The following is a 27,854-nucleotide window of genomic DNA, read 5'->3' as shown; positions in this document are numbered from 1 at the left end:
TTTAAATATAGCATTAAAACTCCAAACCTCACATATGAAATTGTAAGATAGAACATTATTTCTCAATAGACTGCAGTAACCTTATAAAAATATACTTGAGTTAGGTATGTGTTAATTATTTTGAGCTTGAGCATTAAGATGAGTCTGTAATTTCATCTTATTATTTATACATGGATGTTTACCTTTACAATGTTTATTAATGATATTAAAGACACATCTACAGTGTTGTCACTTATTAAGACCCAAATCCCACTCTTAAGAGTCATGTCTTCCTTGACACTTTGATTTAATTGCCTCAACTCCCCACCACAACTATAGACCAAATCTAACAAGGTAAAATATAATGGGGATAAATGCAAGGTTTTACATTTAGGTTCAGATGAGGAAAGTAAAAGTATGATTTATCAACATAGGTGATGAAGGTTCAGGAGGTTTTATTGATACAAGATCACTCTTCAATGGGACTGCTCCCTCTAAAGGTTAACGTGATTGTAGGCTTCATTACTGCAAATAAAAGGAGGTTCTGGAGCATACCAAGAGTATTATGGTCAGTTTTGGGCACCCTATTTTTAAGAGTGACGTTACAAATTAAAGCTCATCCAAAGGAGAGCACCAGATTTTGAGGCTTTATGAATGGAGTAAATGGCTAAGTAACTGTGAGTCTGAAGTCTGACAGAAGTCCTGTAAGGCATCATCCCCATTGTGCAGAAAGGAAATTGAGGCTCAAAGATAATGATTTATTAAAATATAAGTGAAAAGTGGTTGGCTCAGGCCCCAAATCTTTGATTTTCATCTAGTATTCTTGTTTCAAAATACTGGTTTTAGTTACATATTTTAAAAGCTTGGCTGTTAACCCCTATTTGAGGAGAAACTTGAAAGTATAAGGGAATGACTATAGGTTAAATGGAGAGAAAGGGAACATTCAGAGTGTGAAGATCTGTATGAGAGAAAGTTTAGTCATAAGTTTGTTAGTATTACAGAAATGAATTGTCTTATACACATTTCTCTCGCTCTTTTTCAAGGTTTTTGACTCCAATGAAGAATCTGGGCACCTTGTTCTCACCATAGTTATATCAGGTCATTTCTTCATTTCCCAAGGACAGACGCTACTGGTAGGTTTTATGCGTATAGTTTAGTATGTAGCTATATTTCCTCATCTTTGTAGTCTTACATTAATTTTTTATGTTGAAGGTTCTCACTAAAATTCATCAGATTCTACAAATAAAGAATTTTTCGAAAGTTCTGTTAACAGTGGGAAATAAAAAACATACTGAATATTTCCTGCCCTAAAGGGGTTTAGGGTTTTGTTGGGAGTCGGATTGGATCAAAGGATAGAGATTAACAAGTATTATAAAGGATTTCTCATTGGGGAGATTGGGTTGAAGATAGGCTAGATTTGTAGAGAAATGGGTGGAGGGTTTTCCAGATAAAGAGCATATGCAGAGAGGAATAGATTTGAGGAATAGCTAAAATAAAACTTGAAGCATGCTATTATCAATCGATACGGCCCTCTATAAAACTCTAATTTTATAAAAATGCATGTTTTTTATTCTGAATACACACAAATTGTAGGAAACTTTGAAATGAAGAAATATATAAAGAATCAATTGCTTGAAAGTTAATTTTTTTAATTGAAGTGTAGTTGATTTACAATATTATATTAATTTCAGGTATACAGCAAGATGATTCAGTTATATATTTTTTCAGATTATTTTCCCTTACAGGTTATTATAAGATATTGAATATAGTGCTATACAGTAAATCCTTATTACGTATCTATTTTATATATAGTGGTGTGTATCTGTTAATCCCATTCTCCTAATTTATCCTTCCCCTGCCTTTTCTCCTTTAGTAACCGGTTGTAAGTTTTTTTCTATGTGAGTCTGTTTCTGTTTTGTAAATAAATTTATGTGTTATTTTTAGATTCCACATATAAGTTATAAATTCTAGTGTTTATCTTTCTCTGTCAGACTTCACTTAATATGATAATCTCTGTGTCCATCCATGTTGCTGCGAATGGCAATAATTCACTCTTTTTTCTGGCTGAGCAATATTCCATTGTATGTATATATGTGTATGTATATATGTTTGTGTATATCTATATATCTGTATCTATATATCTCACAACTTCTTTTTCCATTTCTCTGTTGACGGACACTTAGGTAGCTTCCATGTCTTGGCAATTATAAATAGTGCTGCTATGAGTGTTGGAGTGCATGTGTCTTTTCGAATTAGAATTTCTGTCTTTTCCAGGTATATGCCCAGAAGTGAAATTGCTGGATCATATGGTAGCTCTCTTTGTAGCTTTTTAAGGAACCTGCATACTGTTTTCTATAGTGGCTGCACCAATTTACACTCCTACCAACAGAGCAGGAGGTTCCCTTTTCTCCACACCCTCTCCAGCATTTATTATTTGTATATTGAAACCTTATGTTTGAATTGGTACTTAGAAGCAAATGAATGAAGAAACAATATAATCATCTTCTGATCAAAGAAACCGTACAAGAAAGGAAATGTAAGGGAAGGCTATTATGTCATTTAGCTGTGACTGATATCTACTAGACATAATAAATTTGTGCAAGTATTTACTGAATATGTAGGCATAATTTATTCATTTAACAATTGTTTATTGAGCAATTACTGTATGCTAGGCATTATTCTAGGTACTAGGGGTATAGCAGTGAACAGGAAAGACAGAAATCGCTGTCATTGTGGAGTGTCATCATTCCAGTGGAGAGAAACAGCAATAAACAAATAATATACATGAAATATATTTAAAAGACATGAATTTTCGGTGAACCCTTACACATTCTATTACAATATGATGGCAGCACCCCACAGCTGTGTATTGTGATGATTCATCTTTCCACATAAGTGGAATGTAAACTTATCTTGGAAGATGAGGTGACCTGCGAAGTTATTTTTGTGTTCCTTGTGACTTTTAAAACGGTCAGTTGTGCTTAATCTGCCACTGTTAGGGCTTGTATCAGTTGCCAGGAGATAAGATTTCTTCTTCAGCTTCAAATGTGGAGTATTCCAGATGGTAGACTGAGGGATGCCTAATGCACAGCTAATTCTCCCTGTCAGTGTTATGGGTCTTTGCTGAATGGTGGCATTAATGCAGTTCAGCTTCCTTAAACATAGGGGCTGACCCTGTACCTTGTCTCTGCTTCATTCTTTTGCATCAGTGGTAGATGTTGTTACAAACTTGGTATCATATGTGAAAAGATTTTTGCACTGCAGTTACAAAACCAAGTTTACCAAATTCCAAGACACCACTATTGAAAAATATTGTAGCTTCACAATTTGGTGCATGTTGTGTATACATATATAACTTGAGTAATATTTTTTAAATCTTTAAACTCTTGAAAAATCACCTTGTTGAGGTATAATTTACATAAAATAAAATTCACTAATTTTAAGTTTTCAGTTTGATGTGTTTTGATAAATGTGTGCAGTCATAAAACTACCACACATTCATGATATAGAACATTTCAATTAACCCAAAAACTTCCCTTGTGCTCCTTTGTCGTCAGTCCCATCTGTCCACCCTAGGCACCTAGCAAAACCACTGATCTGCTTTCTGTCATCATAATTTTGCCTTTTCTAGAATTTCATATAAATGAAATTATATAATAGTCCTTTTGTGTCTAGCTTCTTCCACTTAGCATAATTCAAATGTTGAGATTCAAATGTTGAGGAACTGTTGCTGGGTTATATGGTACATCTGTGTTTAACCTTATAAGAAACTGCAGAGCTGTTTCCCAAAGTTACAGTCCCACAAGCAATGTGTGAGGATTCCAATTATTCTGCGTCCTCACCAGCACTTAGTATTGTCAGTCTTTTTAAGTTTAATTGTTCTTGTGGATATGTAGTGGTATCTCATGGTGGTTTTAATTTGCATTCCCTTAATGACTAATGATATTGAACATCATTTCGTGTGATTTTTTTTTTGCCATTTGTGTATCTTGTTGGTGAAGTGTCTGTTTATATTTTTTAACCATGTTTGAGTTGTCTTTTTATATTTGAATTGTAGGAGTTCTTATTCTGCTTACAGCTCTTCTATCAGACATGCGTTCTGCGAATATTTCACCCAGTCTGTGGCTTGCCTTTTTGTTTCTTAGCAGTGTCTTTTGATGAGCAGAAGCCTAAAATTTTGATGAAGTCCAATTTTTTTCTCTTTATATGCTATTTAAGAAATTTTTGTCTACTCTTAAGATGGCAGTGATTATTTTTCTGCATTTTCTTCGAGAAGTTTTATAGTTTTAGCTCTTAACATTTAGGCCTATGGTTCATTATGAATTTATAGTGGTATTGAATAACATTAATATTATTTTGTATATAGTCCCTTCTCCGCTTCAATTAAAGTGATGCATTATTGAAAAATCACTGTATTATAGAATATAATCATGGATCTTCGGGATTCTACTTCTGGAACCATTTAATTGATTTTTAATGTATAGTGAGGGTTAAGGGTCTGGGTTAATTTTTTGGCATGTACTTAACAATTGTTCCAGCACTGTTTAGTGAAAAGACTAGCTTTTCATTGATGAATTACCTTCGCTCCTTTGTTAAAAATCAATTTGCTATGTATGTGTGGGTCTATTTCTAAACTCTTTTCTGTTCTGTTGACCTAAATGTCTATCCTTACTCCAATAACACACTGTCTTGCTTACTTTAGTTTTTTAATATATTTTTTTATTGAAGTATTGTCAGTTTACAATGTTGTCTCAATTTCTGGTATATAGCACAATACTTCAGTCACATAGGAACATACATAAATTCATTTTCATATTCTTTCACCATAAGTTACTACAAGATATTGAATATAGTTCACTGTGCCATACAGTATAAACTTGTTGTTTATCTATATTTTATATATTAGTTAATATCTGAAAATCTCAAACTCCCGAATTATTCCTTCCCACCCTCTTCTCCCCCTGGTAACCATAGATTTGTTTTCTATGTCTGTGAGTCTGTTTCTGTTTTGTAAATAAGTTCGTTTGTCTTTTTTTTTTTTTTTTTTTGATTCCACATGTAAGTGATTTCATATGGTATTTTTCTTTCTCTTTCTGGCTTATTTCACTTAGAATAACATTCTCCAGGTCCATCCATGTTGCTGCAAATGGCATTATTTTATTTTTTATGGCTGAGTAGTATTCCATTGTGTAAATATGCCACAACTTCTTCATCTAGTCATCTGTCAGTGGACATTTAGGTTGTTTCCATGGCTTGGCTATTGTAAATAGTGCTGCTATGAACATTGGGGTGCATGTGTCTTTTTGAATTAAGGTTCCCTCTGGATATATCCCTAGGAGTTTGCTGTAGTTTTTGAAATCGTAAGTTAATTCCTGCATGGTCTTTTTCAAAGTTGTTCTGGCTGTTCTAGGTCATTTGCATTTCCACATAAATTTTAGTGTCAGCTTTCCTACAAAAAAAATCTGCTGAGATTTCTGGGATTTTGATTGGGATTCTTTTGAATTTGTTAATCATTTTAGGAGAATTGACATCTTAATATTGTCTTGTGATCCATGAACGTGTTATGACTCCAGTTATTTATATCTTTTATCTATTATATTTATTTAAATACTTTCAGCAGTGTTTTGTAGTTTTCACAATAGGTCTTGTACATATTTAGCTAACTTTATTCACAAATACTTCATAGTTAAGTGATTGTAAATAGAATTTTATAAATCTCAATGTCTAATAGTTAGTTACTAGTATGTAGAAATACAATTGATTTTTTTTTTCATGTTGACCTTGTATCCTGGGATCATCTTGCTAAACTCATGTATTAGTTCTACAGCTTTTTTGTAGGTGTTTTGTAGGATTTTCTACATAGGCGATCTGCTGTCTGAATAGACAGTTTTATATTCCTCCTTTCCAAGCTGTATACTCTGCCCACCTCTCTGCTTCTTTTTCCCCAGGATTGCCCTGGCTCAGACATCCTTTACAACGTTGAGTAAAAATAGTGGGAATTGACATCCTTGCTTGGGTTCCTGATCTTAGGGGGAAAGCATTTGGTCCTTCTGCCAATAACTATAATATTAGCTGTAGGGTTTTTGTAGGTACCCTTTATGAGATTGAGGAAGTTACCTTCTATTCTAGTTACCTGAGAGTTTTTAATCATGAATACGAGTTGAATTTTATTGAATGCTGTTTCTGCATCTATTGAGATGATTTTTCCTTTTTTTTTAGTTTTGATGATGTAATAAACCTTAAAAATATTCAGTTCTTACTGAGTCAGTGTTTATTATAGGAATATTTTATTTTTAAAATTACATATATGTGTGTGATAAAAATAAGAATACATATTTAAAAAAAATTTTCCCCCCTAAATCAAAGAACAATTTTGTTAGTTTATGCAGTATATTCACAATATTTTCTGGGTTTCACAAGAACCAACATGTAGAAGAGGAAACATATTTGGATTATAGCACATTGCGGTTGTAATTTTATGTTGGTATTATATTTACACACCCTCTCCCTCCATACTAATCTGGCTTGTGATATATTTTTAGAATTTTTCCCATAAAAGGTAGTGACAGGACAGCCATGGAAAATTTTACCCACTTTGTTTTAGTATGAGAACCTTATTGTTGGCGTGGATTAAAATGTGCTATATTTGTACTATCAAATTTTGTGGAAGCTGCACAACCAAAAAAAAAAAAAAGTGCGGTTCTTTCTTTCAGAGAAACTGATTACTAGGCCCCCAAAACAGCTCCCTCTGTGATATTTTTGTAGAAACCCAAACAGGGTTTGGGCCCTCTGCTTGAATCTGGGCAGCTATTTAAACTTGATTTCCCTTAAACTTCTTAGTTCTCTGACTGCCACCTCCTATGAGGTCCACGGGATATTTTTAAACTGTAGAGTTCATAACTCCTTTGGGGATATTTCTCTGAATTTAAAAGCATTCCATTTATAATTGTAAATCTACAAAGATCTACCTTTTATCAGCATCTCCCTTCTCAACTCAGAAGTTACAGAATCCAGTCTTAAGCCAAGATTCTTAAAGATACCCAAATGGGGGAAATTACTTTCTCAGACTTTGGCCTCTATTTCCAGGCACTCCTTTTTGTCTCAGTTGGCTCTGATCCAGTACAAGCGTCTTCACCTAAATAAAATTATGTCTGAAACACAGAAGTTAAATGGCCTTGAGAAAATTTTAATTCTATTTTCTTGGGAAACAAGGGTCATCCTGGAAATGGAATTCATAGTTTCTGATTTGTCTTTCTTTTCACTTTTCACACCCAGCCCAAATATTTTTCCAAAATGATTAGTCTATTTACCAGTGAAAATGTTATATTCCTATTTAAGTGAACTCTAGAACACTAATTTTAAACACTGATTTTAATTCAGATTAAAAAATTTTGTCCCAATCATCATCTCAGTTTCAGAATTTAGCACAAACTTTATAAATTAAACTCTTCAGACTAGAACCAGTGTTTTCTTTGGCCACTTATTCAAGAAGCATCAAGGAAGACAAAGCTCTTCGTAACTTTATTATCACCACCTTCCCACATTTAAAACCCCAGGTATCAATTAATACCACTTTTCTGTGTTTTGTTGTCTCTTCTACAGAGCGTTGGGTTAGTGATATATAAGCATTTTGCTGCTCTATTTTTATACTTTCCCACATCTAGATAAACCTCAGCTTTTATGCATTCCTGGCATGAGAGGTTGCTGACTGCCCATCTGAGAAGCGTATGAGGGGGTCTTCTACCATTTCTCCTCTGTCTCCCCTGGCCTTTCAGCTCCCTTTGAGAACCTGTGATCATCATCCTCACCTTAGTGAGGTACAGTGAACTGTGTCTTAGACTGTCTTGTCTCTCCGCTTTTAAATCATCCGTTGGGCTCAACTTTTCAGAAATAAGAGAATAGTCTGTGAACTCCACTCTTAAGACTACTCCAGGAAAGAAGCTCACAGAACTGCTCTAAGCTCTCTCACCTCCACCCACGCTTCGTCAGGCAGCAGTCCTCTCACTTGCCTTCCCAGCACTCCTTCCAAACCTGTTTAACAAGCGTGGTGGGATGTCTGTGCCAGTCTCACTTTTGATGCAAGCTGATGCATTTCGGGTGGGTGGCAGGAGAAAGCGCATTCACACACAGTGGGGTTGGATTAACTTCCTTGCTTAATTGGCAAAGGCAACAGAATCTTATGAGAAGTGAGGTGATCACACATGGACGCAGTAGATACAGTGAATCTCAGCAGGGCTTTCCCTAACCCTGTTGTCTGATGACACTATTTTTGCCTGGCTCTGGAAAGGACCCCTTTTTCCTGAGCCATAAACTTTTATACCTAGGACTTATGTTATCATCCCAGAAGACTTTTCTCAGTTATCTTCTGACTAAGGAAATGTTTACAGGCATTGGATTCATATCTGCATCTTTTTCTGAAATCAAAAGTTGTCAGTCCTCAGGTGTTTCTGCAAGTTTCTCAGCATTCTGGAAATCCAGTGTGCTTCACGGTTTTTAATGGAATAGTGGGGTTTTGCTGTTGGTATTATCGGCATTCTCTCTCTGGAGGAAGACTATTAAACCTTTGAATGCATGTTGAATTGTATTTTTTCTCGATTTGTCATTGGCTTATTTGAAAATGAGTTATATTGGAGTATAACTTACACACAGTAAAATGTGCTTATTGAGTTCACTACATTTTGATAAATGTATACAATTGTGTAAGCCACCATCGCAATTATGGTAGGAAGCATTTCCCTTATCCCCAAAAGCTCCTTCGTGCCCACCCACTGCCATTCCCAGGCAACCACTTTTTCTTTCTGCTCTGCTTTCTGTCACCACAGATTAGTTTTGCCTTTGCTAGCAATTGCTATAAATGGAATTATATAGTACATACTCTTTTGTGTCTGGCTGCTTCTACACAGCATAGTGTTTCTGAGACTTGTCCACATTGCTGTGTGTATCATGTTCTCTTTTATTTCTGAGTAGAATGTCATTTTGTGGATGGTACCATATTTGTCTTATTTCCTCATGTATTGATAGATATTTGGGTTATTTCTGGTTTGGGACAACTTGAATAAAGCTGCTATGAACATTTGTATACAAGTCTTTGTGTGGACATATGTATTAATTTCTCTTGGGTAATACCCACAAGGGGAATTTCTGGGTTGCATAGTAAGTGGAGATTTAACTTTATAATAAACTGTTGTTCTCTTTTTCAAAGTGATTGTACTATTCTGCTTTCCTACCAGCTCTGTTTGATAGTCCATGTTGTTCTGTATTCTCGCTAACACTTGGTATTGTCAGTTTTTGTAACTTTAGGTATTCTAGTGTCTGGGTAATGGTTTGTCATTGTGGTTTAATTTTCATTTCCTGGATGACTAATGAAACACATCTTTCATATGTTTACTGGTCAGGTTAAGAAATAGAACATTTTATTGAGGTATAGTTGACCTATAACGTTGTATTAGTTTCAGCCATACAACATAATGATTCGATATATGTATATATTGTGAAATAATCACAGTAAGTGTAGTTAACATCCATCACCATAAATAGTTATCAATTTTTTCTTGCAGTGAAAACTTTCAAGATCTACTCTCTTAGCAACTTTCAAATATGCAGTGTGCTGTTATTAACTATAGTCATCATGCTGTACGTGACATCTCTATGACTTATTTTATAACTGGAAATTTTACCTGAGAAACAGAGCATTTGAGTACCCCTAAAACCTCTCTCATGTTCCTATCCAGTCACTGCTGTAGGACCACTGCTCTCCCGAAGGCCAACCACCATCCTGACTTCCAGCACTACAAGTTAGCTTTGCTTGTTTTTGGACTTTATGTAAAATGAGTAATACAGGCCTGTCCTCTGTATGACTTCTTTCACTCATTGTTCTATGTATAAGACTTGTATGTATTATTGTGTGCAGTTACATATTGTTCATTCTCATTTTGGAATATATCACAATTGCTTGTCCATTGTCCTGTTGTTGGGTGTTTGGATAATTTCTAATTTTTAGCTATTAGGAATGGTGCTGCTGTAAACATTCTAGTAGATACCTTCTGGTGAACACTTGTATCTATCTTTGTTGAGCATATAACCAGGAGTGGAATGGATGAGTTTGAAGCAAAATGGATGAGTTGTAGGGCAGCACTTCTCAAACTTCAATGTGCATATGAATTATTTAGGCTGTTAGTGAAATACTGATTGTGAATTACAGCTGTTGAGTGTGTTCTGAGATTTTGCATTTCTGATGGATTCCTAGGGATGTGTTGCTACTAATCCATGGACACTCTGAAAGGCAGGTCAGAGGGTACGCCCATGTTCAGCTTTGGTAGATACTGCGAAAGAGTTTTCCAAAGTGATTATACGCAGTTTACACTCCCGCTAGTAATGTATGAGAGCACTCCACGTTCTTGACAAAACTTGGTATTTTCTTTTTATTTTTGCATTTTGAATAGGTGTGTGGTGATATCTCATTTTGGTTTTAATTTATATTTTTCTAATTACTAATGAAATTGTTTACTTTTTCTTATATTTATTGGCCATCTGGATATCCTCTTTTGAGAAGTGTCTGTTGAAATCTGCTCATTTTTTTGTTAGGTAATCACTAATGTAATTTTTACTTCCGTTACTACGTTTTTTATTCTCCTGTAATGTTGTTCATTCTATTACATCCTTTCTTATTTCTTAGCTAAACCTCAGTCTGTTACCCAATATCTGATCTTTTATCTCTTGTTTCAAAATCCTGTTTTTTTAAAAAAAATTATTAAATTTCATACAGGCAGTTTTAATTAAAATTTGCTTCTGTTTCTAGGGTTGTTGTTGGTTTGTTTTTTTTTTTCAAAACTGTATCTTGAGTGTTGTATTTTCCTCTTTCATTTTTGTTGCAGAATGATTTCATAAGTGCAGTATGGTGACTTCTTTTTTTCTCCTCCTCCTCTTGTTCCCCACTTCCCATCCTTTCTCCTTTTAACCCTTCCTCCTCCGATTCCCCACCCCCACTTTCTTCTCCTCCTCTTTCATCTCCCTTTTTCTATGCTTATGCTTAGAGAAGCCTCATCTAGAGACCTGTGGGTGGATTCATCTGCAATAACCTCAGTGTCTTTGGATACTCATAGATTTTCCTTTGAAATATTTCATAACAGACCTGGTTAATAGAAACCTACATTTCTGTTCATCTACCCAAAAGCCTAAGAGGAATAGGTTAGGAGCCTGTCCTAGCAGGGGAATGATGTCTCTAATTTTTTCTATGAGGAATGGGTATTTTGCTAGCCACAGACCAGTTGAATGCTGTTATTCATCCACCTTCCTGTGACTTCTGCCCACTGTTTCTGGGAGAAATTCTTAAATCTCCTAGATCATCGTTTGGTGTACTGCAGCGCATGTCCTGGGGCACAGTTGGTTCCAGTGCTCTTAATTTAGTGGTAAAACGGATTCCAGATGGAGGGTTTCTTTTTTTTTCCCCCTGTGGCCCACCCATTCCCTAGCTCTTGCCCTTCCTATTAATGATTATTTTTGTCACTATCTCCTCTGCTTTCTGTCTGAGTCACAGCGAGGAAGATAAAGTCACTAGTTGGCTCTTGACATCTTTCTTCCATCCAGATCTACCTTACATGTCTTGCAGAAATTCTCCAACCGTTTTGTCATATGAATGGCATTCATTCCCAGTCTCTAGGATCACTATAGCACTCTCCTATTTTAGACTTGTTTTGGCATTGTAATTGTAATGGGATGAAGGTGTAAGTTAAATGCCTGCATTCAAGATACTCTCATTCCTGGAAGTATAAAACCTATTAGATTATTTTTCTGATTTTCCCCCCACTAAAAACACTTCCAGTATTCTACCAAAATGTACCTTTTCTCTCCATAGGGTAACAAACAGTTAAAGTTCTGCAGTGTTCTGTGAGGTTTGGTTGTTCATGGTATCTCAGATGAGATTATGTTTTAGCAGTTGGGTGATCTGCTGGCAGTGAGCTAGAATATCCAAATACAAATCAAGAGCATTTATGAAGATGAAAGTAATTCCCTTATTATAGTGGATCAAACAAATGAGGCCCTCTATTTGGGTGATCTTTGACCTAAGCCTGAGCTACTTTGTTATGCTAAGTGTTCTGTGGAAAGTGAGTGTATGTATCCAGCTTCACTGATATGGTAATGGCTCTGATAGGGAATTTAAGGGCTTATCTAGCCTGCTTTGCTTTTAAAACTATAATTATACTTTTGTTCTGTTGCATATCATTGTGGCCTTTCAGTATATTTCTTATCCTTTCTTCAGGGACTAATTACTGACAATAATTTTTCTATTTTGCATTTAGTATGAAAATCCTAAGCTATGAGGCTAGTATTATTGACCATTTAATTTCTTCTTTTTCTCATCTTTTCTCTGAAGTGAGTCATAACTTGGGAATAATGCTTTTGAAAGGGTATTAGCTACTCACAAAGAGAGTAGTTTTGACACTTAAAACCCAAGTGCCTCCCCCCACTCCTTTTTTCATTTCCTAACATCTTAGAGTCAAATGTATTTGCCAGATTCTTTAGATTGTGTCTTTATTTTTAGAGCTCCTATTTAGTTTACTGGACTTGTAGTTTGGAAGAAAAAGTGCCTTTTTGGGGCTAAACTTTGGTTGATTCTTATTGCCTGTGTGGAAAGTTTGCATCCCTATGTAGCTCACCAGTTATCTGTGCTGTTTTGCCATCAATGTTATAACTAAAACATTGTAAATACCATGGTTTTAAAATTTTTTACAGTACAAATATTTTAAAAAAAAGTTTTCTTCTCTTACTCTATTTTGAATGCCACAAACTAATTCTTGGTTTAATTTACGTCCCAATTTACCCTCTTAATCAAACTGACATGGCACAAGTTTAGTCATAGTTCTCAGCCAGGCTTCTAGATCCCTTCTCTTGTTCAGATGTTCTGAAATTTAAAGTCTTTCTGAAAACACACCTTTGGTATAAGATTTTTCCCACAGTCTTCAAGTCTATACTAGTTTCAATTGAATCAACTTTACTTGGATTCTTTTAAAATAGGAGATCTTTTACTATTATTGGAGAAAAGTCATTTTTTTAGATCATTAATACTAACGAAGGGGAAATGAGCAGATTTTACTTTGACTATAACTACTTGAACTCTTCTTTTTAAACTGATTTAACCCTTATGAACGTTTAATACTTCAGTGAGCTTATTGAGGATACAAAATTTATATACTTGAAGCCAAGAAAATGCAGTTCCAAATAATGAGGTTTAGATTATAAGCAAAGATCTTTTTATTTGGAAATAATTTCAGACTTACAGAAAAGTTGCAAAAATAGTACAAGGAATTCCCATATACCCTTCACCCAACTTCCCCAAACGTTAACACTGAGTGTAGAACAGTGATCAAAGCTGGAAGTTGACCTTGACACAATACCGTTGATGGACAGACCTTATTCTTACGTCATCAGGTATCCACTGTTCTTTTGTTTGTCCAGGATCTAACCCACGGCCCCACATGGCATTTAGTTGTCGTATCTCCTTGAGCTCCTCCGGTCCAGACAGTTCCTTAGTCTGTCATGTGTGACTTTGACACTTGTGCTGGCCAGTTACTCTGTAGAAGGTCTCTGAGAGAGATGTTCTCCATTTCTCAGTTCAGCCTCAGGAAGCACATGGTGTTGATATGTCTCATTACTGGTGATGATAGCCTTGAGCACTTGGTTAAGGTGGTACCTACCAGCTTACTCCATTGTAACGTAGTTGTAACATCACTGTTTTTCCTTTCGTAGTCGGTATCTTGTGGGGAGATATTCGGAGGTATGCCAGTTTCCTGTTTCTCATCTTGTTTTTGCCTACTCACGTTAGCATTCACTGGTGATTCTTGCCTACAACAATTTATTGCTCTGGTGTTTGTCAAATGGTAATTTTCTATTTCTATGATTCTTTCTACATTTATTAATTGGAATTCTGTTTAAAAAAGGGTTTCTCTTATTTCTGTATTCATTTATTTGATTATATCCATGTGAACTCATGGATATTTACTTTATTCTGTAGATTGTCATCCATTACTATTATTATTTATTTTGCCACTAGCACCATTTTATGAGTTAGAATCTCAGGGTTTTTTGTTTTTTAACTTCTTGAGTACCGTGAAATTTGACTTTAGACAAAATATCCAGCTATTCTTACCCTCAGTGCCCTTAGTTGTAAAATGTAAATAATATCTGCTCTGTTGTATATAAGGTAGATTTGCAAACTATAAAATGTGATACAAATAGTAACATTGCCACTATTTTGTTGTTAAATACTCATGGGTTTTTAGAGAACAGAGGCTGTTTTCAGGGGCAGGCCTGAGAATTAATTTTTTTAGACTGTTGAGGTATTTCTATGGAGAGAACCAAGAATGGAGGTGACCAGAAGAAAGCCAATAATAAATCATAGAAATACAGATCAGCATTCTCACATTCTGCTGTGTACAATGAATACTTTCTGAATTCCCTAGAATATTATGCAATATAAATGTATTTCTTTGACAATTAGTTTTGAAAACTCCCTTGTTTCAGGTAACAAAATATGTTACCAAATTAAGTGTGGCTTATAAAAACAACATTAACTTAATTTTTTCCTGCACCTCAAACTGTTGTTTGGTTTGGAAACCTTACCTCTGGCGTCCTTTATTAATGGATGGGTGACGCAGAGAGAACCAGAAGGGGCCGTGAATGTTACTGCTCTTGCCTTTTTTTCCATTTTGGTTTTGAGTCTTTTTAGGTACAGGTGACAACCCTGTGTGCGGTAGTCCTTGCTGTGACTTTCTCTTACTAAGTTTCTGAATCAAGACATACGTCCAGTGACCAGGATCATTTGTTCCTCCATCCTGTTTGCTCTAGGCATTTGGAGAGTCTATTGAACGCTAAATTTGTGATTTAAGATTTTATTTTTCTTTTGTCTTTGGGGATGGAGGTATTATTTCTTCCTGTCACAACGATCAGGCAAAAAATAGTAGACTAAGCTGCTAAGTAGGTTGACCTGCCTGAGCACGGTGAGGTGGCAAATTCTAATGAGATTCCCTGACTTCAGCAGTTACTAGTGATGGGAACAGGGAGTAGAAATAGCAGTGTCTGAACTGCAAATAGTCAAGGAAGAATAAATGAGTTTCCACTTTGTTCAGCGTTTGTAACTGAGGAAGATTTCACACCATAGAGTATTTTTTTCTATTTCATGTTAACAAATACGGCCAAAGAAAGGTGTGGAACCAGAATGGACTAAAGAACAGGTCACAGTAAATGATTATATTAATGGACGTAGGCTATTTTGGTTGGCATCTTCTGTGTTCTCATACAGTAAAAGATTAGACTTGCCTCATTGTTGTATATATATGTTTATAAAAGCTAAAGTGAGGTATTGAAGCTATCACAGGTTGCTGTTTTATGCCAGTTATTTGGGGATTTTGTAAAATCCAGAGACCTCAAAATGAACAAATTCTGTGAACTTCAAACTTTGGGGTTTAGCTTTAGCTTTTGGGTTTAGCTTGAAATTTCATCATTTTTGTTGGTCTTTGTTGACTTCTTTGCACGGTGACACTCAGCTGAACTTTCCCGTTGTCACTGCTGTTCTAATCTAATTTACCAAGTACCTAAAACTCTGCCCTTGACAGTGAGGACGTCGGCACTTGAGGAACACCTGCCCTGGCGTTAGCGCTTCAGAGTCAATTACTCTGATTCCTTCTGTTTAGTCCAACTGAAACCCATTATGAGGGGAAGAACTATGGAAAAATGTTTTTAATTGCTGCAAGGCCATGTGGAGAATTTTTAAATAGACAAATCAAATATTCACCAGAATTCAGTTTGACCGTTGCTGTATCGAATGCAGCCCCTTTTGCTAAATTACTCAGCTTGCTTGACAGAGAACCACAAGCTAATTTTTAGTAAATTATATTTAACAAAATACCTTTAACACTCGTGTTCCCTTCACCTTAATTACCATTACCTCAGGTTAGGCCCTCTTTATTGCACTTCCTTTTTTTTTTTTAAATAAAAATTTATTTTGAAGGAATTAATAGATTTTAGGCCTCCCTTATCTCCTGCCAGGGTTACTTCAGTAACTTCCCACTGGTCACTTTTCTTCTCTTAATTGTGTCTGTTCTGGTATCTGAGTGATCATTCTAAAGCTCAAGTCTAATCAGATCATCCTCTTTCAGGGGTTGCTTCAGTGGCTACCTTAGGACAAAGCTAAACTCTCTTAGTGGAGTGCAGGGGCATCGATAGTCTAGCCCCGTGGCCGGGCTTTTCTGTCTTTAATTCCTACACTTTCCCAGGTGACTTGTGGTTTCCTGAAGACTCTGTAGTTTTTCCTTCTCATTACTTTTAAAATTTCTCTTGTCTCATTGTCATATTGATTAGCTCCTATGCATGTTTCAAGACACAATGTAAACTTTTAATTATATTGTCAAACATACACAGAAGTGGAGAGAATAATGTAATGAACTCCCATGCACCTGTCATCCAACTGTAGATTATAAAGTTAGCAAATCTTTTTTTTTCCTACTCAGTCTTGAGTTTTCAATTTTTAACCAAGTCTTTATTGAGTCTTCCATGACCTCCCTAGGCAAAGTAAGCCACTCCTGTGCTATGTTTTCCTTGGCGCCATGGCCATCCTGCTCGTAGCATGCTTGTCACTGATGTAATGACTCGTTTATGTGTCTCCCCTCTAGATTATCAGTCTCTTAAGGTAGATACCAAGCTCTCTTTACCTGGTGTTCTCTGTTCCTGATGTAGATACTGACACATAATAGGTGTTTAATAAATGTGACAAATAATAAACCAACCTCATAGCTTCCTCATCCCCTGTGCCATTATCCCATCCTCCCCTGCTTCTCAGAAATACATACGTAAAAATAAACTTTCCCACCAAAGGAGCCAAATACAAAAGAGTACTTAAATTCAAGAAGAGGCAAAACTGATCTATGGTGACAGAAGTCAGAATAGTGGTTGCCTTTGGCAGCAGGTGCGGTGGGGACATTTTTGACTGAGAGAGGTCATATGTGAGCGAGATCTCTAGATATATTCTGTCTTGAATGGATGATGGTTAAATATGTATGTGTATAAAATGTATCAAACGGTAAACTTGTGTGCTTTGCTCTATGTAAGTTTCACCTCAATTTAAGAATTTAAAAAACCCTGCTCTCTTCAATTATTTCTTTTCTTTCCTGGTACCACCATTTTTTTGATTATTCAAATTGGAAAACTGGGAGTTTCTCCAGATTCCTCCTACTCCCTCCTCTGAATGAATAGCGTTTGAATCCTTCCCTTCCTGTTCATCCCCACCACCTCCATCCCCTAGCATGCAGGACGGCCTGTGATGGGCCCACTTTGTGTTGGGTGTCTTGAGGGAGGGAGTCATGGACTCACTGCCCATTAACAGGAGTTGTAGTTGGGGAGGAAATGATTCACTAGCCAGTACAGATCATGTGGGAATTTAAGGCATGTCCTTGAAGCCATTTTCAGTACTTAGATAAGAGTATCCATGAAAATGAGGTATGATGTTTGAAGTGAAAAAAAAAAAATCCCAACCACTCCTTTTACTAAGAGTGTATCTTATTGCAACACAACTACAAGGGTGTATAATATTCAGTCTAGTTGAGTAAATGTTAATTGAAGTTTTAAAAAAGTTTTTATTATATATAGTGTGAAGTATATAGTAGAATTTGAGGCAAGGTACATTTTACAGAAGTATTCCTTGTCCTTTTTCTTCTTTTGGACGAAGGATGGTGAAAATGAAAATCCATAGGAAGGTGCAAAAGAAATGGTGAGAGCTTATCCTGTGGGTCTTTGGCAGGTTTATTATTGAGAAAGGACAAAATTGATTCACTCTTAAGCAAGCTGATTTCATGTTTTATTTTTCATAATAGATGTTTCATCAGATAATCAGGTGCAAAGATGCAGAGCAACCATCGGAGCAGTAAATACTTAAATATGTACAGTTCAGGAATAGAATTTATTTTCTTGTGAAATGAGTTTTATTAAGATTATGTTTTGTAAATATACTCAGGATTTAAGAGAGTTCTGTTGTGAAAAGTACAACTCTTAAGAGTGATCTTAGTAAGGAGAGGAAGTAATCTTGGTCTGTACAGAATGCAACGCTTATATACGATGTGGTCTCCATGTCATTATTAAGTAAGAAATATGGAAAAAATGAAAATAAAATCAAGCTGAAGACTAAATCATCTTTAGTATTGAAAATTTGTAAAGGCATAAAAAGTTGAAAATTTCGTGTTGATTTGTGAAATTCTGGCCTGTTTTTAGATTACCATTACCTTCCCCTAAAATCTGTTTGCAGACTGTTATTTGCAAAAAGGATGATCTGTCTCTTTAAGGCATATATTGATACTAAAGTTAAATAAGTTTGTTTTTGCCATTTATAAGGAATTATAAATGAAGATTTAAAGGCTATTTAAAGGTACTTTATTGTGAAAATATTTCAAATAGAAACAAGTAGGGAATAAACAAACACCCTAACATCTACCACCTAACTTAAACCAATCATTAATATTTTTCTACATTTGCATCAGTTCTTACTGAAATCTGTTGCATTGATTAGAGAAAATGCAAATTAAAACTCCAATGAGGTGTCATTAATGTCTATTAGAATGGCCAAGATTAAACAAACAAAAACTACAATACTGTTTGCAAGGATGCAGAGTGGACGGAGTTCTCACACTTCGCTGTTGGGAATGCAAAATGATGCAGACACGTAGGCAGAGGGTTTGGCGATTTCTTGTAAAGTTAAATATATGCTTACCAGCAATATGTATGACCCAGCAATAAAGGCCCTAAATATTTACTCAAGTGAAATGAAAACCTATTTTCACATGAATAAATGCTTACAGCAAATGCTTTTACAGTACATTTTACAAATGCTTACAGCAGCTTTATTCAACACTGCAAACTGGAAATAACCCGGAGTCTTTAGATCAGTGAATATATAAATGAACTGTAGTACATTCATGCAGTACTCTTAGCAATACAAACATATGACTGCTGATGCACACAGCAGATTGGATGGATCTTAAATGCATTTTGCAAGTAAAAGAAGCCAACGCAGGACAGTGCCTACTGTGTCATTCCCTCTCCCTGGCATTCTGGAAAAGGGAAAACTATAGAGGCGGAAAAAAGACTCACGATTGCCAAGGGCTAAGGGTGTGCGTCAGGGTTTACTGTAGGCAGGCAGGAGATCATTTGAGTGGGGGAATGATGAAAGTATTATTTATCTTGATTATGGTGAGTACACGACTGTGGTGGTTTGTCAGATTCATAGAACTGTGCATTAAAAAGGTAGATTTTCCTGTATGTAAATTATACATCAATAAATCTGACTTAAAAATTTCCCCCATCTTTTAAGGATGTAACAAAAATGTCTGCAGAAAAAAAGTATTGTGATGCCTGGGATTCACTTCAGAATTATTTGGCGGTTGAACTGGAGATGAAATAAGATTGGCTATGAATGGATGGTGGTTGGATTGCGGGACGGGTTGCATGGGTGTCCATTTTGCTGCTCTACTTTCATATATGCTTGAAATGCCCGGTAATAAAAATTTTTAATGTTGATAATCTGTGGATGTGGAATGAGATCTCATGTTTTAAAATTTTATTTTCCTGATTATAATGAACTTTAGCCTTTTTTCATATTGGCGACTCTGAGTTGCTTTTTTGTTCCATGCCCGTTCTCCCATTAGTTACTTGTCTTACGCTTGTCAGTTCTAGACCTTTGTGTATTCTTGAACCTAGTCCTTTGCCGTTGACTAGTAGGTGGGTTGCAAATCTCTTTTCCCAGTGTGTGATTGGATTTTTCTAATTAGTTTATAATAGCTTTAGCTGTCCTTAAGTTTCTAATTTTTATGTATATGAATTTATCAGTGTATTTATTTGTGTTTTGTGCTTTTTATATCTTGTTTCAGAAATTCTTCCATAGAAATGTTTTCATATTCCTTTTTTTTTTTTACATTCATGTCTCTAATCTTCCTGGAATGTATCTTTGTGTACAGTGTGATGTAGGAACCCAGTATTACTTTTTTCCGTATGGGTGACCAGTTGTCCTAACACTATCCTTTTCTCACCGATTTGGAAAGCAACCTGCACTTCCTCCCTGGGCTGCCGGCTGACATAGGTTCCCTTCCTGAGCTGTGGTCCTGTTGGCAAGAAGAATCCGAGCCTTACTTCCTGCCCACCACTAGCAGTTGTTTCCCCTTCCCTTGAGTTCTTCAGGTAATGCAAGAGTCATACTCTTTAATTTTGCTTCCCTCCACTTTGGAAATGGGTCACTTAAAATTATTCCTCAGTAATATGCTTGGGGAGGTGGGCAGGGAGGAGCAGACTACTGCTGACTTCACATGTTGGGCTGGCCTGAAATGAGCTGTTTACGTTTTTGTTGTTATTTATTAAAGTGTAACATATGCTGTGTTTTGTTTTGATGGATTTTGTTAGAGAATATGAGCTTTGTATTGGATTCCGTTTTCATTTGGATTGAGAAACCCTGGACCTTGTGTTGTCTAAGTTTCTGCGACAACCAAATTGCATCTTTTTTTCTAGCCAGACTAAATGACACTCTATTCCTTGTTCGTGTCATGTTCCGCTACTCCTCTGTACATTTGTGTTTGCTCTCCTCTCTCCTAGAATGACTCCCCCTCTTCTCTGGGGGTGGGGAAGCTCCTTCATGTTTATCTTCCTCGCTAGTCTGTGAGTTCCCACTGTGTCATCTTTATCTTTTAATCCTGTTTGCCTTGCACAGCTCCTGCAATGTAGAGGGAGCCCTGTAAATGTTCATGAGTGGTCCTGCATTCACTGTGTTTGTGGTATTCTTCCCGTATCAAAGTTTTAAAATGTCTCTGTAATTTGATTTGACATTGGTTGATCTGAGTAAGTTAAATATGTGTGTCATATTGGTCAGGTCCTGCCTTGTGTACTCAGCCTGTTTGTCTCAAATTTTCTAAATCCACCAAGCTTCTTATGAAAATAGTTTTTTGTCCTATTGTTGTATATGTAAATTTTCTAACCATCTCTTTGGTACAGGCTAGTTGGGACCCTTTTATTATTATTATTTTTAACCAATGCCCTTTGCCCTAAATAGAGCATTTTCTTTTCTTATCCAGTGTTCAGCTCTGGTTCTTCTTAACCTGGTTATGGTTCATTGAAAATTCCAATTATACTTTGCTCTTTGTAGCTCTTTAAAATTGTACTCTTAATTTGAAAAGGCTTTCTTTTTATTTTTATCCTTACTGATGGAGCATTAGAGGAGGGCATGCCTGGGAAATGTGGTTTGTGCAGAGAACATCCTTTCCAAACTGACAAAGAATTAGCATCCACTGCTTTTTTCTTTTTTAAAATTAATGTTTTCATACTGATCTAGTCATTGTACACAGAAAACTTATAGTAGACCCTATAAATTAAAGGTAAAAAAAATTTTGTTATTTCTTAGAAGCTAAAAGCTTTCCTTTTTGCATTTGGTCTTTTGTCACATATATTTTCTAATAATGGAAGATAGAGAACTGAGAATTGGGACTCTGAATTATGACGCTTCTCTTTTTAAAAAGCTTTACCACGTTTTCTTGTTTGTACTTTTAATGTCACTTATTGTTGTCTAGGCTGTACTGAAATAGCAAGAGGTGGCATTATACCCAGCTCAGCTGGTTCACTGCACTGTTACAATCACTGCTACACATGAAACTAAAACTTAAAAGCTTGAAAAGATGCCTGTGGTGCTGATACAACATGGCTGAAGTGCCACTAGAAATGAATGCAGGTGGAAGTGCTGTATTTAAAATTCAGGAGTTAGATCAGAAATTGATATTAACTGTGAACAGTGTGAACGTACATGGTTTGATAAGGATTATAGTTCAATTCAGCCATACGTATTTCTTTATCAAAACTAAATTCAGTCATTTTTAGAAACGTTGTTATAAGTGTAAATCTTTGGGGTAGTAAATGTAAATGAATGAATGGGTTTTATAAATCCTGTCTTACAGAAGCCAGTGACCACATCACACTTAGATGCCCCTTGGAAGACCAAAGCAATACAGGTCTGAGAGAAGGTACTTATATAAAGTTATGTACTAACTTCATGAAAACCTAGAAAGGATTTTCTAAATTACCAAGGAGAAGATCAAGAGTTACTGACTTAATAAAAGCAGAAAACTTTGGTGTGTCCAATAAAATCCATAACCAAGCTAGAAAAATTTAAAGTGGAGTGAAGAAGGCCTTTCTAAATCAAATATAAAAACTGAGAAACCCAGAATCTATAAAAGAAAAGATTGATAAGTTTTGCTGCATAAAAAAATCAGTATTTTCTGCATGGAGAAAATACCATAAACAAAGTTTAAGAAAAAGAAGAAGGAAAAAAAAGATGACAAGTCAAAAAAAAAATTTCAAGTCAAGACGAAGTGTTCATTTCTTGAATATATAAAGAATGTCTACAATGCAATTAATAAAAATAAATTATAACTGAATTAAAAATGGGCAAGGGTTATAAAAAGATTATCCACAGAAATGGAGACTATGTGTGTAATTTAGATAAAAATACATCACGTGTGCATATCTGCTTGTTTGTGCACAGCGTGTGAGTAGAGGCTTCTCAGGAACATGGTGACAGTGATTGCCCCGGGAGGGGGCTGGGCGGCTGAGGGCAGAGAGGACTTAGTCTTTACTTTGAAATATTTTTATCTTTTGATTTTTCCATACATATTAAATAGATACTCTATCTATATGTATATGTACACATTTGTATATTTTTTATAAAAGTAGAGATATGGAAAAGTTTCCCGGGGAGGTAAGCTTGCCCCCAGGCTGAATCCTGAGGAAACATAAATTAAGGTAGATGAGCAAAACTTTGGAGATGATATTGATGCAGTACCCCATGCCATGAAAATGAGACCAAATTCTGGGCTAAGGCTTTCTCAAAGAGATGTTATGAAAGATGTTGATAGGCTCCAAAATTGCAGTCTTTTTCTGAGAATGCACCTGTGGATTCCACTGCTCCCAGCACCCATATTGGGGGAGAAGGTTGAGAGAACGTCACCAGAACAAAGGCTTCTTCTGTGTCTTTAGACTTTTGTCTTAAGAGATTTCAGGTCCTTAATTGTCCTTATGATTTCTTGGCAGCTTGTGATCTTCAGAAGTCTTCTATTTATAAACTAGAATACAGAGGTTCATAAACTTCACCCTTCCCGCTTACTCCTCTGCAGACTGTATGAAAAATTTGGTTTTTATCCTGAGAGAAATAGGACACTATTGAAGGATTCTAAGCAGGAGGGTGACAGGGTCAGCTGTGTTTTTTAGATAAAAAACATCTTCTCACAGTAGTGTAGAGATGAGGTGGGGCGGGCAAGAGGATACTTTAGGGATACAAGAAAGATGGTGGCTTTTACCAGGATGGAGAGAAACGGATTGATTGGAGAGATTTTAAAGCTAAATCAGTCACGAGTGGTAGTGTGCAGATTGGAGGAGGGGAGTGTGAAGGGAGACTTCTAGGTTTCCGGCTTACACAGCTCAGTTGAAGGTGGCGTCATTGACTGAGGTTGGGAACTCTAGAGAAGAGCCAGCCTGGCAGCAGGTGTGTGTGATGCCCACGGCTCTGTTTCTGGACAGTTGGAATCTGAGATGTCTTTGAGACACTCGAGCTGAGATGTCAGTTCCACAAGTTTTCGTTTACTGTTTAATAGTTACCCTCCCGGTTCTTTGAAGGTCAGAGAGAGGTCTGCACTAGAGATATGATTTGGGAATCGTAGGTATTTAAATAGTAATTGAGACTGGATGTGGTGAGGACAGCCTGGGGAGGGGATCAAAAAATGAGCAAGGGAAAGAGGAGGTTGAGCAGAATAAGATAGCAAAGGAGGTGGCAGAAAAGGAGCTGTCAGAGGAGGAAGAAAGCTAGGAGAGTGTGGGGCCATAGAAGCCAAAGTGAATGCATTTCAAAAAGGAAAAAGTGGTCATCTCTCGTTAACCTTCTTCAGCCTCAGAGGGCTCTTCAGTCCTCCTTTGACCTTCTTTACCTTGATACTTTTGAAGACTACAGGCCAGGTACTTTGTAGAATTCCCTCAGTTTGGATTTGTTTGATGCCACCTCCTCCTGATTAGGCTCACGTTGTGCATTTGGCAGGAATGCCACACAAGTGAGGGTGTCGTCTTCTCGTTGGATCTACCAGGTGGCGCATGACTTCCACGTGTCCCATTTCTGCCAGTGGTCACTTGATCACTTGATTAAGGAGGTGTCTGCCAGGTTTCTCCCTTGTAAAGTTACTCTTTTTCTATTAATAAGTGTTCATGAGAAAGATACTTTGAGACTATCTAAATTTCCTGTTTTTTCATTGAACTTTTGATTTATTCCATTGTTTACTTGTATCTATACAAACTCATGATTTTCAGTTTTATTCAGTAGGTTTTTTAGAATTTATTTTTATTGAGGTATAAGAAGCATTAACATTATATTAGTTTCAGGTGTACAACAAAGTGATTCAATATTTGTATACATTGAGACATGATCACAATAATCTAGTTAATATCTGTCGTCTTACATAGTTACAATTTTTTTCCTGTGATGAGAACTTTCAAAATCTATTGCATTAGCAGCTTTAAAATGTATCATTAATTATACAGTATCATTAATTATAGTCACCATGGTGTACATTACATCTCCATGACTTGTTTGTTTTAAACTGGAAATTTGTACCTTTTGACCCCCTTCACCTGTTTGAATGTCATCCTTGAGCTAAGAGACAGAGGTATACAGTATGGCCTTTGCTCTCAGGGGCTTCATAAATGAGGCAACCGCACAGTACAGAGTGGAATGCGCTATAGCAATGGTGTACACAAGATAGGGGAACACAGAGCATCAGTATCTCTTTCGGGATGGGCCAAGGTATAAAGAAAGTCTCCTTAGCAGAGGTACGACTGGAGTAAACTTTTTTTTTAAAACATATTAAAAAGTGCTCAAGAAGATCTAGACAAATCCACAGTCATAGCGGGAGACTTTAACATACCCCTCTTAATAGCCAGTAGTAGAGCAGACAAAATCAGCAAGCACATAGAAGCTGAAACAAAACAATGAACAGTGTTGGCCTAATCGACACATAGAGCACTGTACCCAAAATGACTTGACATTTTTTCAAGTGCATATAGTGTATGTGCCAAAATTGAGTATTTGTTGGCCTAAGCCGTGCTTAGAGAAAATTCTGTAGTCGTTATAAAAGCATATTAGAAAAGTTGAAAGACTGAAAATCAGTGATTTGAACATATCTTGAAAAGATGGAAAAATAGTAATAGCAAATGAAGCCTATAGGAAACAAAAATCAATGAATTAGAAAACAAATGTGCAATAGAAAAAAAATCAGCAAAGCCCAAAACCAGTGCTTTGAAAAGATTAATAAAGTTGGTGAACCCTTACAAAGACTGATTTTTTTAAAAATAGGGAAAATTTAATATTAGGAATAAAAAGAGGGATATCACTATGGAGCCTTCAGACGTTGAAGAGATGAAAGAGGACGTATTTAACATCTTTATATCCTGCAATTTGATTGGATGAAATGCACAAATTTCTTGAAAAAAAATCTTACCGAAACAGAAAAAGGAATAGAAAATCTAAATAATATGATGTTTATTAAGAAATTTAATTCCAGGGGAGGGGCGGGAAATAGCTCAGTGGTAGAGTGCATGCTTAGTATGCACGAAGTCCTGGGTTCAATTCCCCATACCTCCATTAAAAAAAAGAAAGAAAGAAAGAGAAAACTAATTCCATTATTGAAGACCTTCCCGCAGAGAAAACCTCAAAGTGTATAAATTGTCTGGTGAATTCTTTCAGATATTTAAGGAAGAAACAACACTAATTTTACACAAACTATTCCCAGACAATAGAAGAGGAAACTTCCTGACTTCTCTTGTAGGAAAGAAATTATGAGAATAATTTACAAAAAAAGGAAAATTATAGAACAGTTTCTCTTATTAACCTTTTTATGGATGTAAAAATTTTAACATAATATTAGCAAATTGAATACATAAAAAGGACAATATGTTAAAACAAAGGTTTATTTCAAGTATGCAAGGGTACCTTAATATGAAAAGATTGATGTATTTCACCACATTGACAGAAACTGGAAGAATTATATTCTTACTTTGATGGGTACAGACATTTTAGCCTAGCAGAAAAGGCCCTTTTCAAGGACTTTACCCATCTCTCTAGCCTCCTATCCTTGCCTGTTGTATACGCACGTGTTCCTTCAGCTGTATGTGAAACGTGTTATTTTTTGACTCTGCCTTTGCTCGTGTTGTACCACTTGCTTCTTTACCCAATAACTAAGACTTGTCCTTCCAAAGTCATTCTAGGATTCTGGGAAGACGTCGGCAGCAGTCTCCTGTCCCCAAATTATAATAAAAGGCATCTGCGTGACTGCTGCCTCCACATTCAATATGCAGAACGTTTTCTTACCCTCAGAAGGAGGACCCTTTTCTGTAAATACCACCCACATCTAACCCTAGACGACTACTGCTGTATCTGCTTTCTGTTAGTATAGATTCAGTTTGTATTTTCTAGAATTTCACATAATCAGAATTGTATAATATGAACTTACGTGTTTGGCTTTTTCCACTTAGTATGTTTTTGAGATCTGCCATCTAAAAAAATTTTTTTTCCTTCTTTTTTTCAAAAAAGAACCAGAAGTAAAAGTACGCAGCTCAGATAAACGATGAAAGAGCCTCTGGAGAGCAAAGCTTTTGGGAAGACCTTATTCAGACATCTTACGGCCAAGGGCAGCCACTCTTGGCAACCCAGGTTTTGAGAGTTGACCAGGGAGTAGCCTCGGCCATGATCTCGCAGTCCACAGGAGATTGGGCTGGTCTCCTCCTGTCCTAATGAGATCCTCCCTTTAGGGGAAAGTTGGGAAGAATAAAAAGGAAGTAGAAGTGGAAATGGCAGGGTTTAGAGAGGAAGGGGGTGCAGATACAGAAGGACAGGCAGAAGGTCAGAAAGAGCAAATAGAGCCGCCAAATGCTTACCTGGTCCAGTACCCCCGATCGATGAGCCGCGTCAGGAGGGAACGAAGAGGACAGAATGGAGTCCTAAGGGCGGCCGCACTGTTCTGTCCCATTTGCAGTGTCCGGTCCTGGGGAACCTTGAGCAAGCAGTACCCACAAATGTCCTGTCTAGGGTCCTGCCAGATTCACCATTTGTTGGCAGATAGAGGGACTCCTAAATTAGGAAGCCTACCACAGGGTGGGTCCTTGCCACCGGCTGTGAAGGAATTTGCACAGCAGAGGCAGAGGGACAAAGTGAACAGCTGCCTTATTGCTCAGAAGAGGAGAAGGAGAGAAAAGCCATCTAGTGGGGCGCTATCAGCCAGGCTGGCTGGGAGAGATAGCTCTCTGGTTTATCCTTGTGGTAACCCTTAATTATGACAACAGGGGCCAAGGTGAACATGGATAACTAAAATCTGGAAATGAAGTTCATAATTTATAATACTTGAAAACCAAAGCTTGAGGCTCTCTATGTAAAAGTGTGGTGTGGCGCTCCACCTTGGAGTCACATGGCATTCTGACCACTGCACCTCAGGGAGACTGTCCCAGGGCTGGAGAGCATGGGGTGAGGGATGAGTCAAAGGATGACTGGAGGAAATGGGGAGTGGTGGTGTCAGAGGTTGGCATTCTTTTTTTATTCAGTAGACATGCAAGATACAGAGATAAATGAAACACTCTTGCTCTCATGGAGTTTGCAATCAAGTGGAAACTAGAAAGGGAGTGATAGAATGGCAGTCACGCACACAGATGTCACAGTGCGTAGCACCCCCGACTGCTGAATTCAGCGCAGACTTTTAGCCCTTAGTTTTACTCCAAACCTTGGCACAGTACTGTTGACCATTCACTACTTGAAAGTCTCTCTCCTC

The 27,854-nt window shown here is 36.7% G+C and overlaps 1 protein-coding gene across 1 annotated transcript in view; it reads left to right on the top strand.

The window, feature by feature from the left end:
* Window positions 1–27,854, top strand: part of REC114 (REC114 meiotic recombination protein) — a 56,762-nt gene that overhangs the window by 9,645 nt on the left and 19,263 nt on the right. The window contains exon 2 of the mRNA XM_010955368.3: window positions 1,023–1,112. Coding sequence (XP_010953670.1) covers window positions 1,023–1,112 — 90 coding nt within the window. The remainder of the gene's footprint in view (window positions 1–1,022; window positions 1,113–27,854) is intronic.

The sequence above is a fragment of the Camelus bactrianus genome, chromosome 27, assembly GCF_048773025.1.
Source record: "Camelus bactrianus isolate YW-2024 breed Bactrian camel chromosome 27, ASM4877302v1, whole genome shotgun sequence".
Taxonomy (NCBI): Eukaryota; Metazoa; Chordata; class Mammalia; order Artiodactyla; family Camelidae; genus Camelus; species Camelus bactrianus.
Note: the sequence above shows the minus strand (reverse complement) of the source record. Positions and strands in the feature narration are given on the sequence as shown.